The sequence below is a fragment of the Simochromis diagramma genome, unplaced genomic scaffold (assembly GCF_900408965.1).
Source record: "Simochromis diagramma unplaced genomic scaffold, fSimDia1.1 OVJJ01000091.1, whole genome shotgun sequence".
Lineage (NCBI taxonomy): Eukaryota > Metazoa > Chordata > Actinopteri > Cichliformes > Cichlidae > Simochromis > Simochromis diagramma.
The window spans coordinates 1,528,273-1,544,870 of record NW_024386901.1 but is presented as its reverse complement, the minus strand read 5'-3'; the positions used below and the strand labels follow the sequence as shown (position 1 = coordinate 1,544,870).

At 43.1% G+C, this 16,598-nt stretch overlaps 2 protein-coding genes and 1 long non-coding RNA gene across 5 annotated transcripts in view; 2 read left to right on the top strand and 1 right to left on the bottom strand.

Moving 5' to 3' along the window:
• The window catches only part of rnf17 (ring finger protein 17), a 29,195-nt gene extending 27,362 nt beyond the window's left edge, over positions 1–1,833 (top strand). For all 3 annotated transcript variants that reach the window (XM_040034729.1, XM_040034728.1, XM_040034727.1), the window contains exons 36-38: positions 25–211; positions 1,040–1,166; positions 1,547–1,833. In XM_040034729.1, the coding sequence (XP_039890663.1) occupies positions 25–211; positions 1,040–1,135 (283 nt within the window). In that variant the 3' untranslated portion in view covers positions 1,136–1,166; positions 1,547–1,833. The remainder of the gene's footprint in view (positions 1–24; positions 212–1,039; positions 1,167–1,546) is intronic.
• Positions 1,168–16,586, bottom strand: cenpj (centromere protein J). Its single transcript, XM_040034730.1, has 19 exons — positions 16,436–16,586; positions 15,540–15,964; positions 14,462–14,588; positions 14,131–14,343; positions 13,457–13,601; positions 13,259–13,364; positions 12,305–13,048; positions 11,159–11,987; positions 10,786–10,918; positions 10,403–10,568; positions 10,042–10,173; positions 9,785–9,907; positions 9,439–9,538; positions 6,780–6,922; positions 6,434–6,523; positions 5,988–6,128; positions 5,391–5,475; positions 4,485–4,605; positions 1,168–4,048 (listed from the first exon to the last, which is right to left on the bottom strand). Exons 2-19 carry the CDS (start codon positions 15,921–15,923, stop codon positions 3,856–3,858), a joined length of 3,975 nt encoding a protein of 1,324 aa, XP_039890664.1. The 5' UTR covers positions 15,924–15,964; positions 16,436–16,586; the 3' UTR covers positions 1,168–3,855.
• On the top strand, positions 4,898–6,940 carry LOC120735387. Its single transcript, XR_005696236.1, has 3 exons — positions 4,898–5,433; positions 6,017–6,195; positions 6,836–6,940. It is a non-coding gene; the product is annotated as an uncharacterized LOC120735387 (long non-coding RNA).
• Positions 16,587–16,598: the final 12 nt, after the last annotated feature.

The window sequence follows — 16,598 nt, the reverse complement described above, 5'->3', positions numbered from 1 at the left end:
TCATAATGTGTTGCTTCCTGGCAGGCTGCGCCAAATGCCAGCTGAGCTGCTGGAGTTTCCATGTAGGGCACTAAAAGTCAAAGTCGCTGGCTTCAAAGCTCCAAGTGTCACAAGGGAGGAAAATGTGCTGCCCTACAGCCCCAAATGGAGCATGAAGGCTGCAATGGAAATGATCGACCTGTTACACAAAAACATCACAGCCTCTGTTGTGGTATGAAACACACACAACATAACTGTTTTTAAAACTAAGAAATTACAGTCAAAAGACATGTTTCATTTATTAAAGAAATGTCATTAAAAATGTGCCATGATAGGTTTTTGGAAACAGTACTAAACTAAACTAGCTGTGTTATCTTTAACTGTGAGCTCTAAGATAACACAACAAACATAAATGTTGTTGCTGAAAATGTTTTCTCAGCAGATGGAAACCTGCTTTCCTTAAGTCAGTTTTTACTAGCAGTCCTATTTACTGCCTTCATGGCCCTTTTATTCTGTGTGGCACTTGTGATTTTTTTGTAAATACAAACAAGCAAATGTAATATTAGTAATTCACTTTTCATACAGAAGAAAACAAACATATGGTGATCATAGTTATTCTCTGTCAAGCCCTGGAGTTATATGTAACAAAACAGGTTAATGATTCAGTCAAAGACAAAGAGGCCGTGAAAATACTGCCTCGTCTTCAAGGACATCAAGCTGCAGTTTTGTTCTGAATGCACAAATCCTCACAGTATTTTGTTTACCACTGTAGAATAGGGCTAGCTCCCATCATGTTGATATAGTGCCAAATGTGTTGAAGGTTTCCAGCATCTTAATGAATCTTTACCATAACTTTTGACTTAAGGGATCCACCAACGGGCACTGCCATTGTGTAACTAATAAATAATAAATGTGTATGTAAACAAGACTACCTAATAACTTCAAATCAGGCAGAATAAGTCCTGTGTTGCACTCTTTATACTGTCAAATCTTTGGTCTCACAGCCTGAGAATTTTTTTGTTTGCTTCCAGTCAGTATCTCACTGTCCTCCTCTGTTTAGGCTCAAGAACCAGAGCTCACAGTGCTGCTGTACAGCGAGGATGGAGAGTTGGTCCATCTGCCTCTGGTGACCAAAGGACTGGCAGAACTTGAGTAAAGTGGAAAGACACCCTCCAAACACTGTTCAGGTAAGTTTTTAGCATTTTATTTCAAGCACCAAAATTTCTTTAGAAAGAATGCTTTCTGAAATGTCTGCATCTGTATGATTCGAGTTGTCCACAGTCATTCTTAACTTTACCAAAGAGAGTGAGTAGCATCCAGGACACAGTTAAATACAGACCCCATTAGACTGTGGCTGATAAACTAATGCTGTTTAAATGTGTTGTGGAGATTTGTGATTCAACGTTTTGTTGTGGCTCTAAAGTCAAACAGGATCAAATACTAAATGTTGCAAAGAAATAAAAGTAACCAGCAGAATCTTTTGAACTGTATATTTAAGTGACTTAATAGTAGCTTGCTATTAATAAACAGAACAGCAAGCTAATAATAAATTTATTATCTTTTTCAGGCTTCCTGGCTCAGTTTGTTTTCAGTTCAGGTTTTGTTCTTCTGGTTTTCTTTGTGTTCCTAGTTTTTATATAGTACAGAAATTTATTTTCATTGTTCCTGTACAGCAGAGATTAAAGCTGTTCATGTAGCACTTTTTCTCTTTTCTTTTACTGTATGAAGGTGCTAAGTAAAATATTCCCATTTTCACTGACCTCTGCAGTGTGTTTTTACTAAGGTGCAATGAAAAGGACGATGTGATACAGTCTCTACAAACACTCAAAGATGTAAAAAAAAAAAAAAAAAAAATTTTAAAAAGAAAATGTATTTTACAAAAAAATATGTACAGCCAGTTAGGGAAATAAATATGCATTTAACATTTTTACAAATAAAAATAGTTGCAAACACGAGAAAACTACAAATGTTCATCCACGGCAGACAAAAGCAGGTCGTGGTTTGGATATTAAGCAGGAATATCCTGGGACAAACAGACAGGCTGTCTTGCAAGACAAAACTAGGATAGTAGGAGAAAGTTTAACCCTCTGGGCTCTATCGTGGCCATTCTTGGCCTGTTAACCTGTTATAATAACATTTGATTCCTTGTTATTGACAGTACTAAATCATGCAATTTAGGTAAAATTGCTTTCATTCTAAACTCAACAAATGAATAGTAGTTTTTAACCAAATTACATAATTTACCAATTTTTGGCCTAAACAAGCAATTTCATGCAATATTCCTAGTTTCCAATAGGGGTGTTTGATGGCTTACCGCACTCCCAATGGACCAAAATAATGACACAATTTTGACGTAGGTTTGATCTCAAGGATCTAACAGTTTGTGCTGCAATGTCATGCACAAACACAAACATGTATTTGCAAGATAGACTGGAATAAATGATGACACATCACATATTAAATAGGCTGCAGTGAATTTCTGTTGATGCAGGCTGTTGAGCTTTGAAGCACATGCTGAAAGCACTTTTACTTCTGGAGATCCTTTTACCTGCTGTGCACCCTTACAAACCTGCACGGGAGGTGAAGGTGTGAGGATTGGAGGATTATAGATGAACTGGAGATGTGAGCCTGCACCAGAATAAAGCAATACGTAGCATGTTGGATGACAACACTGGAAGTTCTCAGGAAGTAAAAAAGGGAAAGGAGTTCAGACTCCAACTGACAGGGGAGCTCAAAGGACAACGTCTTTACTATGGTCACCTTGGCAGAGGAACTCCTCAGATGAAAACTGGCACAGGGGAAACAACCTAGAGCTACCTCCCCGGCTCCTCCAGTTGCAACAGAGGAAGATTTTTATTGTTCGTCTGTGGCGTCACCAAACCTACCACAGCAATATCCCACATAGAATCGGAGGAATGTGTGTCTTTTGAGCACAATCCATAATAATCAATGTTAATGTAAATCAATTACATTTCCCAGACTCTACTATTAATAATACAAGAAGTTCCAGTAGCACTGCAAATATATGAAATTATGAGTTCTGAGGTTGTCTTCCAACAAGTGCATTGTACAAACAAACTGGTGTTTAACGGGTCAAAAATGTAAAAAGTAATGACTATTTAATATTTATGGAAAGAACTAATGTTAGTTCAAAACTTTATGCAGAAAAAATTGCAAAAAAACAAACAAACATAAAAATAATAAAAATTACAGACCTAATCTGTTGGTGGACACTTTTGGCCATGAACAAGCTGACTGGGTGGTGACTTTGAACAAACCCAGAGGGTTAAGTCAAAACATTGGACTCGCTGAATTATTAAAAAGTATCCCAGATTTTTGTGCAAAAGGTCCTGTTAGGAATCATTGTGAATCTAAGACTGAGGTGTATTGTGTTGCATTCCTTTTGTCTCCTCTATAACGCCAAGTCTACTCAGTGTGTTAAACCGGCATTTATTTATTGGTCTGTTTTTCATTTTTACACCCATGGGTAGTGCTTGTTGAGCCTGTGCCACTGCCAGTTGTGCTTTAGTGGGTGGGCTTAAAACCACTGGCACAAAAGTGTGTCACATAACTCTATTTGCTACATATAGACAGAAGTATTTAAAAACAACAACAAGCTGATTTGTGAATCTCAGAAGCAAGGAGTGTCAACTCAAGAATATCAAAGCAGGTTGAACTGTTGATTATGTCACACTGTTAAAACAAAATGTCCAAAGCTCACCTGTATCTGTTATCACATGTGAAGAAAATAAATAAAGACAAAGCACCAAATTCTCCAGACATCCTTCTCTGATGTCCTGGATTTTTTCACAGTTTGAACAATAGCTGCAATAATAAAAATGCTTCAAGTTTCAGTCACTGAGATTCACCACCTTTCTACACCTTGGTATCCAGGATGACGTTTCCATCTTTGTCTTTGATCCTGAGCCGCCCGGTGGGGTAGCGGGTTTCTTGCCTCCCATCTGCGTAGACAGTCTTCACTGTGCCATCTGGATACTCTCGCCTCTTGTACTCTGCTGTGTGGATCTCCTTCTGGCCTGTGTTAAAAAGGATCTCTTTGGTGCCGTCCCTGAGAGAAACGGCATGTATACATGCCCAGTTAGTCTTGAGTGGTGGTAATACTCAATTTCTTTAACCATTAGTCAGTTGTTTGATGTATTAACACATAATAGACTGAAAATTGTAGCACCACCTGTTATCATTACTCTTTTATGAAGTATTTGCTATTTCCTTCTCCAACATTCACAATATCTGACTCTCCCATATGATGGAAAAATTAGTCTTATTTTCTGCTAGCTGTCTTTTTTTTTTTTTTGTTTGTTTTTTTCCTTGTCATTTTAAATATATCACTCGTGGGGCCCAGTGCAGAAGTGGAAAGGGGTACGGAAGTCCTACAAAAATTAAGTTATGAGTACATGTCTGGTAAGGGATATCGTGCAAAAAAAACATTTTGTTATAAAGGTAGTAAGGGAAATTGATTAAAGGTAAATATAAGGTCGACTTACGAGTTAACCTGGATGATGGTCCCGTCTGTCAGTACGCTCTCCTCCCTGCCATCAGGGAAAAGGTTCTTTACTGTCTGGTCTGGGAAGGTGATTTCCTTACGGCCGTCGGGAAAATGCTTTTCTGAAGCAGGAATAAAAATGTAGAATGAGTTGGTACACATGTCCAAAGTCCACAAGACAAGCATGAGAAAGGAAGTTCCTTTGCTACACTTACCTCGTGGACTTTTACTTTAAGTACTGTTGTGTTAAAATTACTTTATTTTATCCTTCTTCTTACAGTAAAGTGAATATCTTTTTGAATTGGAAAACCTTTAAGAACGCACTGCATGTTTTCCTGTAAATTTATAGACCAATTAATAAAAATAATCAGTCTTTAATATATTAAATAGCTGTTATGATGAATTACTCTAAAATGGCCTCATATTTTAATTGCAGTACTGTAGTACTAACAATTTTTTTTGATGGGACAGAAAAGCCAATTTTCTTCCAACAGTGCATTTCAAGATTGCTACTTTGGAGAACTCATGATGCAGTAAACCAGGTGTGGGGAACTCCAGGCCTCAAGGGCCGTGTCCTGCAGGTTTTAGATGTCCTTGATCCAACACAGGTGATTCAAATGGCTAAAGTACCTCCTCAACATGTCTTGAAGTTCTCCAGAGGCCTGCTAATGAACTAATCATTTGATTCAGGTGTGGTGACCCAGGGTGAGATCTAAAACCTGCAGGCCCTTGAGGCCTAGAGTTCCCCACCCAACCAATTTCTGACGCAGATCTTGTTTATCACTCCTGTTATATCATTTTAGAATTACTCTGCACTCAGATGAGATGGGAATATTACCTCACTAATGCAAAAAGCCCAGCAGCTTTTGTCTCCTGGCAATTTCACTGCTTCATCATCTGCTCTCACCTGTTTGGTTGTTGGCGAAGTGCAGCACCTCCATGCCATCTGGGTAGGTGATGTGTGTTGTCTGGGTTTCAGCATAGTAGTAGACCTGAGCACAAGGGGCAGCACCATTAGTTATCAACAGGTAAGATAAAGAGAAGAACCATGCAAAGGTCTGTGTAGCTCTTTCTCTGGTTCTGTGATTCGGGAAGGCTAACGGATTCAAAAGGCCTCCCCGGTCTGTCTGCCTGCATCACTTTGTTTGTCCTGATCTCGTTTATTTCTCAATTTTGAATCTGTCAGATGTTTTCATATCTTCACGTTGATTCCCTCTGAACAGCTGTTCTACTCAATACGTCAGAATGAGTCTGCTAGACACCCCCTCCCTAAGGCTACGTTCACACTGAAAAATCGGATTTGAGCATTAAGACCTGCAGTGTGAACGTAGCCTGACACAGTGGTGTACGCCTGACAGAGCCACCCATCCCCTCCTTCCTCACATCCTGCCTTTAAGTAGGAGGAAACAGTCCAACATTTCTCCTCGCACACAGCACATGTCCAGGAGACCAGCGTACATGTATTTACTGAAAATATGAGTATAAAGCAACGCAAGCATCTCACCACTCTTTGGTCGGCCGTGACTTGTTTAGTATCTCCGTTGAAGAAGATGACCTTGACCGTCAGTCCGTCTGCTGAAACCTCCTTCCTGGTCCCGTTGGGGTAAACTATGAGACGATCACCGCTGACCAAAACCTTCTCTAACTGGAAACATCAGGACAGCTCCATCAACAGCCTCTACTGAATATCAACAATAAAAGCTAATGCTAATGTAAGTTTGAGGTTATTCCACAATGACTCAATTACTCACACTTAGTAGTGCAACCTTCCTGTTTAAATAACTCACTGTTGAAAACAGGGCCAAACTCAGCTGTATGTAACTGCTGCTACCACGATTATAAAGCAGACGCACTTCTTTAGAAAGCAAAATCAATTCTTCAGCACATCTCTTGTCTGGTGGCTCACATTAGTATTTAATATCAGGATGATTGTACATCTTATTTTCTCACCTTGCCATCAGGATGTGTGATAACCTCCCTGGTTGATTCGGTCTCTTCAGCCTTACTTAGCTCAAGTTCATTTGTCGGAGAATCAGTGTTCTGCAATACGAAGATTTTAAACATGAGGTCTGTGACAGAGCAGCACGTACAGACAGGCTTGTTTTGTTTTTTTTAAACAAGACTTTAATTGTCCTGTCCCTGATGCAGAATCAGACTAATAAACATCTGACCTTTCAAATGTATCTTAAATTTGTGCCATAAATGTTGCCTCCTCTTCTATCTGGATGTCAGTAGGTGTTTTGCATCATTTACAGGAAACACTGCAGTGTGTGTATGACACTGATGATGCTCTTACTGGAGAGCAGTTGTATAAGTGTTCTTGGTTTGGTGGTTTCTCCTGGCTGCCGGCAGGTGCTGACCTCTCCTCTGACTTCCTGCTGGCTACAGAGGTGGAAGAGGAGCCTGGCCCTGCTGGCTTCCTCAGGCTGCTCTTTATTCCTGCAGAGAATAAAAATATGGACAATAAAGACTCGACCATTCGTGCTTTTCAAGGTGTTTATGAGAATCATTAATGATGATCATTGACAGATACTCTGAGCCAATCCCAGGCTTTTTTGGATGATTAAAATCTATTAATATGGGAAAATTAGCTATTTACAAACCCAGCAGACACAAACATCAATGATTTGGAGTCTGTGTCCACCTGGCAAATTTAGGTCTAATCACTCTATTAATCCTGGTCACCTGCCCCTCCCTTCCTTCCCTCCCCATCTCCAGCTGCCTCCCTCTTCCCGCTCCACCACAACCACCCACACATGCAGGACCTTGGAGTAGGGGTATGTCACCAGGGTGCAGAGGAGGCCACCCCCCCTGTCCCCTTCTGGCTGCCTCTGCCTCAATTTTATCCCACAACTTAGACATTCACATTACTCACACTCTCATTACACATAGGATCTTGGGGGTGGGCACGATACACGGAATCCAAAGTACCATCAGGGTGTACACCCCACCCCTGGCGTCGTTGCCCACCTCTCAATGTTAAATACACGTAGACATTGAGGGCCAGCAGGAGGGACCATGCGCTTACCTGCTGCTCTCTGGCAGGTAGCTCCATGCCCTCCTGGGTTTTAAATGCACCTTAGAACACACATGCATCAACACTACAATGAGCGGGTGGAGGGAGGTTTGGAGTCTTCTCTCACCCCCATTCTCTGCGACCTGCTGGAGCGGGGGGGCTAGGAGGAGGAGTTGGCCGTCCGACTGCGGTCTGGAGTGTGGGGCCTCCCTGCTGCTGCGGAGTCGGGGCGGTCTGCCTCCCCCCACCACAGGGAAAAGGGTAACACCACCTGGGTCTGGGTGCAGTTCCCCCCCTCCAGGGGCAAGGGTACCTAGACCCGGTTCGTAGAGTACGCTTGGGGAGTGTGATCGTGTGTACAGCGTCTCTTTATGTCTGTCTCCACGTTGGTTGAGTGTGGAGTAAGTGCATATGAGAGCATGAGGGTGGGAATGGATGTTTGTGTCTGTGTGTGCCTGTATGTCTGTGTCTATATGTCAGGTTGGGAATCAGACGCCACCTCTCTGGGGACATCTTAGGCCCTCCAAGGTTTGGAGGCCTATCTCCCCCTACCACCACTTCCCCTGCCAGTGGCGGACTCCCTCAGACATCGGTGCGTTGGTGGTTCTTTGTGTCCGGGGATGGGCGTCCAGGTACACACCGGCTCACTCCTTGGCGGCCGCTTATCGGGGCCTGGAGCCTGGGGCTTGCTCGGGCCACTTCGGAGGTGGGGTGCCCCCGGCCTCTCGGCCTGGGGCTCGGTCACTCAGGCACAGCTGACTGCCGGCGGAGCTCACGGGCGCGTCACTGCAACTCCCCCTGGTTTCTGCTCCGCGGCTGCTGAGTGAGCCCTCATCTGGGACTCTCCTCAGCTCTTACTGGGACAGTGGCGCGGCTGCCCCTCTGTTGGTCTTCCTTGGTCTCTTGTGTTCTGGGGGCCTCTGGATGTCTGGAGTTTTGATCTCCTCCATACCTGCTTCATGCCCTGGAGGACGGGGCAGTGACCCCCCCACACCCTCTAGCAGATCATTACATGAAGGAACCTTTTAAAAAAAACAAGCGCGTCCATGCTCACAGGTGTACACACGGGTGATCACACACACAAACTACACCCTTTTTGGCTCCTACCTCAAAGCACACTGTGTGCTGTTGATCTTATGTGCTGCACAATAATGTTTAATATTTAGTATTTACTGGCATATTCCCATATATCATTGTGATGTTGTTTATTCTATTACTCTTGTTCGCTTCTGCTTGTTTTCTTTTTTCTTTCTCAGCAGGTGACCCAGGTGATTGAAATATGCATTTTTTTTTTCTTCTTTTTTTTCTTTTTCTGCTCATTCTGTTGGTTTTTGTTTTTTGCCCTTCTCCCCCGTCCCTCTTCTCAGCTGTTTCTCTTTCCCTCTTTCTTTCTCCCCTTCTTTCCCCCAGTCAAGTCTGTCCCGTATTCAGTAAGTGAAAATAAAATAAACAATAAAAGGTGAATCAAATGGACCATTACGGCAAAGCTGGGATGGTCAATTTGGTAAAGTAAATCCGTTGGGCATCTTTCTTTGCCTTTAGACAACAATTCTGATGGCAAAAGAGCCAAACAGGACAGGCAAAAAATAAAAATAAAAAAATCCTGTTCTAGTCTCAACTTGAAACAGACAAATCTCTCAATGTACACATGCCAAATACTCCAATATGTCCACCAGTTACTACGTGCACTGGGTCTGTAGGCCTGCTGTAGCTCAAACTGACATTATAAAAGCTAATAGAGTTAATCACACTACTTATGCTGAGCTGAAAGATGGAAAACGGTGAGGTTTGTTTGTTTTTTGGCTCAGAGTTGCTAAAGATGCCTTATCGCCAGACAACCTCAGCTTCCAAAGTTTTTCTTGAAATGGCTTTGGACACTTATTTGTACAGTTATTTTGAAAGATTAAAAAAACCCTTCCATGGAAACTCTTGACTGTACCTGCAGCACCCTGACTGCCGTCTCTGGAGTTCCCTCTAGTGGCTGGAGCAGAGCTGACATGTGGAGGGCTGCTGTCACTCCCTCTGGAGTCGAGAGGACTCTGGAAACAAAGTGTGATTTTGCAGTTACTCAGCAATGTCGAAATTGGAGTAGAATAATTAGAGTTCCTGCACAGCTAAAGCTCTGAAGACTGCCAAAGCACTGATGATAGTAAAAAACAAAATGAAGTGTTGTGGGGCTATAACTTCTCCCATGTTTTCCTCTGCATGTTGATATAAGGTATTTATTTCAGAACACGGGGTCATCATTTTTAGATAACAATAACAGACTTTATAAATGAGCTTACAGCAAATTTAACCCCTTTGGTCACAGGTGGCGTATTGTTCTCAAACATTCTGGGACTTTCCTTCTCAGCAGCGGCAGGGTTTTTCTTCCAGGCACTCAGACGGAGCTTCTCTAGCACGTGGATCTTCAATTCAAAGACAAACAGGAAGACGCAGGGTTCAGTTTTCAGCCTTCACCCACTCTTTACAATCCAGATAAAAGGTGCATTTTAAAGCTACGCGTGTGTAACCAGAGAAAACGTTAGGGGGGGCCAGGCACCTCGTCACGCAGTGAACTGTTCTCTTGTCTGAGGGAGTCGATCTGTTGGCGCAGGCGGCTTTGTGTGGAGGACCAGCGACTCTCCCTTCTCTTCAGCTCCTCCTGCAGGGAGCTCAGCTGCTGCTTCAACTCCTGATGTGAGACGCAAAGGGAGAATAAAGGCAGACACATAAATATCTTCTTCTCAAAACCTTTTTTTTAAGCATTAATACCATCACCAAACAATAAGATTTGATATCCTTTATTTAATTATGTTTGAATTTAATTGCTCCACAGTCATGTTTTGATTACTCCTGTATTGCTTATTTACACATTGAGCACATATTCATGTGGTTATTTTGCGCGTCATGTCCACGCTCACCTGGATCTCTTCTCGTTCCTTCTTATCAGGAATAGCTCTGGCCGCTGACACGTGCTTCTCAAACAATTTGCGCTCCTTCTGCAGCTTCCTCGTCTCCTCTTTCTTGTACTCCTCAAACTTGGCCACCTCCTCTGCTCTCATCTGCTCAAACTCCAAGTGCTCTGACCTACAGCACAAACAGCAAAGTACAAACGTGCATTACACGAGGAAGGAGAGGAATAACACATTTTATGAAATTATTTCTCCCAAAAGAAAACAGAGCTGGATTTAACAATGAAGAGGTTACTTCCAAATACCAGATGCAGTGTCTTTATATTTTTATTAAGTTTTTACACTTGCATACACTCCTTACTGAATTGCTTATGCAAAGAAGACCATATCACCTGAGAGTTTCCTGTTTTTTCTCGTTCTCCTGTCTGAGTTTGGTGAGCGCAACGTTCTCCTTCCTAAATCTCTCAATCTCAATCTCCAGCTCAGCCAGTCTCTCCCTGAGCTGTCTCGACTGGACCTGCTGGCCTGAGGGCAACAACATGCATACACAACTGATAAATAATAAAACCACACACTGAGGAATGTGTGGTTTTTAACTGGCTTTACTATCAATTTTTCATTTAATAAACACATGAACTCATGTAGCTGCAGGGCTATAACACAAAATCAGAGTTGCTGATATTTTGTACTGTAATAAGTTTATTAACATTCAATCAACATTAATTCTACTAATGCAATAATAAACAAAGAAAGTATTTGTCTAACCTGTGTCCTCCTCCGGCTTTTTGGACTCAACAGAAGCAGCTGGAGGAAGAGGGAGTGGTGCACTCTGGGCTTTTGGCTTCAGGGAGGGGAATAACTTTGTCATGAGCTGGGAGGCAGGAGGATGATCAGGCTCCAGACTGACTGAACCGATACCTGTGGCCTTCCCCAGCTCCACACCTTTGCTCACAGCCACTTTCCTCAACAAAGTTTTCTGTGGGGGAGAAATTTCTCTGGCTGTCGGCTTGGAAATCGGACTGAGCTCTTTGCTTTCATCGGCTGTGCCGATGGCAGTGTCCTCCAGGTCGTTCCATGTGTCGTCGTCATCAAACACGACTCTCCCCTGCTCGCCGTCTTTGCCCTCTATCAGAGTGGAGTCCTCGCTATTGCTGTGGACACTCTTACTCTCCACATCATTCTCTTCAGCCACATCTGAAGATGAGTCCCTGAAACTATCCTCATCTTCATACGACCGCTTGTCATATGGTGGGTTAATAGGTGCAGGGAAGCAGAGAGAACTTTTGACCACTTTGTCATCTCCACATTCAGAGCGGCTGCAGGGTGTCGTGTCAGAGATGTCATGTTTGTCCTCTCTCTCAATGTCCTGTGTCTCCTTAATGCTCTCTTTGTTCTCTAGTATATCATTTCTTGTCTTTACAAATGCTTCTGAGTTCAAAGAGTTGCTTTCACATGCTAAGCCACCTGTGTTCCCAACACTATTGCACCTCTGAAATGCACCTTTAGGAGGGGATTTAATGGGAGTTGAAGAGAGGCGTCGCTGGTGGAGCCCCTTTACAGTCTGCAGCTGTCGTTGTTGATCCATCTGAAGAACCTGCAAGCAATGAGCAGAGTATTGGTTTTTTGGGGAGAGAGGGGTTATTGTCTACATAACACACGGCTAACAGTAAAGTCCTGGAGAAAGGCAACCCAATCTGGTAATTTCTTTAGAAATTCAATAGTAGATTTTAACCACTTAAAGGCAGCAGAAATACTGAATCCCAACAACCAGAAACAACACAAACAAGGAAACAGAGACGCTATCAACACAAAAAACTGTGTGACAAAAAATTGTAACACTAGGCATCGAAACTTTTGAGCATTTGAAGTGCTGAATTAAAGCGTGATGAGTTTGAGAGTGAAATAGAGCACCTTCATGACAAAGGAGGAGTTAGATGAGAAGGACAGCTCTTCAGCCGCTTGCTCCAGCAGCTCAAACTCTCCCAGCTCCATGCTCTCCAGCTGTCGGTCACACTCCCATCGCTGGAGCTTCTTCTGAAAAGACAACTCAAAGGAATCCTGTATAACTGGGTCTCCTCCTTTAGAAACCCCTCCTGCTTCTGCTAATTCCACTTTTGAACCACAGCTTTTTTCATTTTCAGCCGTCCCTGCCTGTCCTAACTTCCCGCTCTGTTTGGTTGTAGGACATGGCTGAATGTTGAGACACGGGACTTTCACGGCCTGAACGGGCAGAACTTTCCCCAACTGATGTTTGGCTGGTCTGCCACCTGGATCAGTTTGGACAGACTCTGGTCCTGTTGTGTTCTGTCTCTGATGACTACCTAAAACCTTTGTCCGTGCTACTTTAGTCACTGCTCGCGTATCGTGAGGAGTTGAACTGAGTCCCTTCAACCGGTTCTCCTTGTTGAGTGTAGCAGTTTTACGCTGGACAGGAAGCCGTGGGGCACTGTTTGCGGCTCCTTTGTGAATATATGCGGGCTCAGAGTTGCTGCGAGAGATTACTCTGGCTTGAGGCGGTGGTGGTCTGGAGTCCTTCTTTACATCCGTTTTTTGGAACACAGCTTTCCGATTATTTGTAAATCTCGAAAGGCCCTCTCCTCGCTTCAAAAAGGCTCTCTTAGGAAGGGCTTGCGCAGCGTTGGCTCCATCTTGACTCTGTTCAAGGAATAGGACAAGATTTGAATTCAATGTAAATTGGAATCTTTTAGTTTTTCCAGTTAAATAGAGTATTTTATTGCAAAATACAGACAGGCTCCATTTGTGCAGACATTACATTCCTATATCAGGTTGTCACCTGCAGAATGCAAAACTCAAATGAATGGTTCATTATTGATACTTTTCAGCACTCGTGACACATCCTCTGACCTGTTGTTGCTGGGCAGACTTTAGCCTCTGCTCCTCCAGCTTCAGCTGCTCCTCCAGCAGCTCTTCAAATGTCTGCTTTTGACCACCAATACCTGGCCTTATAGGTCTGAGGAGGGAAACAAAACCCTACTCAAACACTGATCTGTCGAGACAGTCTGATGTTAATACTACATAAACACAAGACTATGTAATATTTACCTGTCATGAAAGATTTTGTCTTCTGTTCTGCTGTCATCTTCAGTCCTTGCCACAGCATTATGTTGCATCAACATGTCGTCTTCCTCAGAAAAACAGTTCGCATTGACACTGTGCTCCTCCTCATCCTCTCTGGAGTCCAGTGAACCTAAAAAAACAAAGCAGTTAACCATGAAAACATGTGGACCATGTGATGAAAGACAGGGCAGTTCTGGCTGTTCTATAGAAAACAAATACCAAGAAACTGTGCAAGTGTCTTACTCTAAACCAGGGATGTCAAACTTGTTTTACATCATAGGAGACATACAGCCTGCTTTGATCTTAAGTAAACTGAAAGAGTGAAACTATATGACAGATATTTAAAATTAGAGAAAATATTTTGGAAATTTATAGCCCAGACTATCCTGTAGTAATAAAATATCATGTCTAATTTATTCTTTACTGTGGACCACCTGCAAAAAAAAAACAACAAACCAACGCATTTCTATGGTAGATAGTGTCATTTAATTGTTTATCTATTAGTTACCAACTTTTGTGGTGGTGGTAACTTTCTATGTACTCCTTCACATTTCACACATGTGAAGCTGTGCAGTGGGCCGGTTTGGAGTCTTTGGTCAGTCGATTCTGGACCCTGGGCCTTACATTTGAAACTTACATTTAAAATAAATATATCTTACCCTCTTCCTCATGGTCACCCTCCTCAGATGCTTGACCTTTGGGTAGCTGCTCGTGTCTGACAACTAGTGAAAGTTGCTGTTCTGGTTGACGGCCGATCGTAGAGCCCTGTGGGACTCTACGGTGATTTGTATCAGGACTGTATGAGCGCTGTGTGTAACATGACCTGTGGAGCGTGTCCTCAACCCACTCTGGTCCGGACATTTCTGAACTCTCTGTAAGATGGGTTATCATCACTTCAGTTTATAAAGCAGGATAAATACATGCACACCACATTCACCCTGAACTCAAAATGATCACTTTGCAGCTGTTCATGTAATTTCACTCTCTGACCTCCTGTGCAGTGCTCGGATCCATTCAGAGTTCCCAGTAACTTCTGCTGCTCTTCCTGGAGATGAAGCAGCTCCTCCAGCTGATGAGCTTTTAGCTGCTCCTGCATGTGCTGCTGCCATTTCTTTAACTGCACATACATATTACATTCAATTCTAATTAGATATGGTGTAGCTAATATATATGGTATATATGGTAAATGGCCTGTATTTGTATAGCGCTTTACTTAGTCCCTATGGACCCCAAAGCGCTTTACACTACATTCAGTCATCCACCCATTCACACACACATTCACACACTGGTGATGGCAAGCTACATTGTAGCCACAGCTGCCCTGGGGCGCACTGACAGAGGCGAGGCTGCCGAACACTGGCGCCACCGGGCCCTCTGACCACCACCAGTAGGCAACGGGTGAAGTGTCTTGCCCAAGGACACAACGACCGAGACTGTTGGAGCCGGGGCTCGAACCGGCAACCTTCCGATTACCAGACGAACTGCCAACTCGATCGCCACGATATATGGTATCTGTGTTTTTCAGATGGTTTAAGCTACATTTAACATAGATGTTTCTGAGTAGTTTCAGCTCAGTGTCAATTCACATGCGCTGCACAGACTATATGTCAACTGGCAGTATAAGTGTTTAATTGCATCTGTGTCCCAGCCAACATAATTGCCTTAGGGAAAATTCTATTAATAGCAGAGAAACGTAAAGGAGTGTGTGTGATGGAGGTGCATTAAGTATACAGGAAGCAGTGATGTAATCAACAATGAAGTCCACGCAGGGCCCAAAATTTGCATATATTAGGAGATCTGTGGGATTAAAGTGTCCAAATGTTTTTACATTATTAATAAATGAATTACAGGTTCATTTTTTTCTGCTTTGTCTCACCCCTGTATCAGTAAACCAGTAAAACTAAAGATCCTCCCAGTATCTGTGTCATTTATGTTAGGTATTGAAAGTCCATCTCCTCAGATGCACAGCAGCAGGGCGAGTCACATATGCCAAATTTTATACTTTTAACAACTTGATTGTCTCAAGTTACAGGACAAAACAGCTTCTGAAAAGCACCGATGTCCTTACCTGTTCAAGCTTCATCATAAGGGGCAGATCCTGTGATTTGCTTGCCATCTCGTCCAAAGTGTCCAGCTGTCCATCTGCAATTCTCGTTGGAACAGAGTTTAGACCGTTCACCGGCCTGTCAGACTCAGTCATCTCTCCTCCTGCTGCCCGTCTAAATGCATCCACACCCAGGCAGCTGCTGTCTGTAGAAGCGGGCAACGGGGCAAAATCGGAAGCGAAGGAATCGTCTGGCAACATGGGCGAAGATCCCACGGCAGAGGTGTGCCCCAAGGGTCCAGCCAAATCCGGAGAGGGACTGAGGATCACTCCGGCTCTGGTGCTACTTGGCATCCACCGGGCCAAGAAGTCTGCCTGGGAGTACTGAAGGCCAGCTGGAGATGACATGATGGCCGCGATGTGGCAAGCAGGATAGTCTAATCAGGGATCTAAGCGAAAGATTATGGTGACAGGTTAAGGGTTAATCACGCCACGAATAAACACCATCCAACACCCTATAGCTGACGCCCAGGTCCAATAAAACCATATATAGAGACGTTATATATAAAAAAAAAGACATTGCCTTTTTAATACGAGATTGGTTTCCGTTCTGGTTGCTACATAGAAGCCGTATAGTCAGTTCCAGATATTTGGTTACGAACAATCATCTTAACACTGTCTATTAAAAAAACATAGGAGAGAATGGTGGCATTTATGACATGTGGCTCACGTGGAATGTGGAAGTGCTCTTTTCATTTTTGTCAAATGTCGCTTTATTTAAAAGGCTTGGCTTCCTCGTCCACACTCTCCCGTTATTAGCAGGCTGCATTTTATTTATTTCATAAAACCTTTTCCCGGATGTTACACCGTAGTGACGACACTACAACATTACCAAGCATCACAAAACACATCGACATTACCTGTTACTCAGGAGAAAAGCAGGTTTACTGTGATGAAATCGGGCGTTATACAAAGGCAACAAACAAAAAATTCGAAGCCTGCCGCCATATCAAAACAAAGCCCGCGAGACCAAAAAAACCCAACGATGAAGTAGTTGTTGCATTGTGGGTAACGTAGTCTTAC

Excerpts from the sequence above, each read along its gene's own strand:
- cenpj (XM_040034730.1), bottom strand. The coding sequence starts at position 15,923 with ATGTCATCTCCAGCTGGCCTTCAGTACTCCCAGGCAGACTTCTTGGCC. Across the intron at positions 14,344-14,461 it reads ATCCGAGCACTGCACAGGAG|AGAGTTCAGAAATGTCCGGA; the intron begins GTCAGAGAGTGA and ends CCCATCTTACAG. Across the intron at positions 9,908-10,041 it reads ACAGTTCACTGCGTGACGAG|ATCCACGTGCTAGAGAAGCT; the intron begins GTGCCTGGCCCC and ends TTTGAATTGAAG.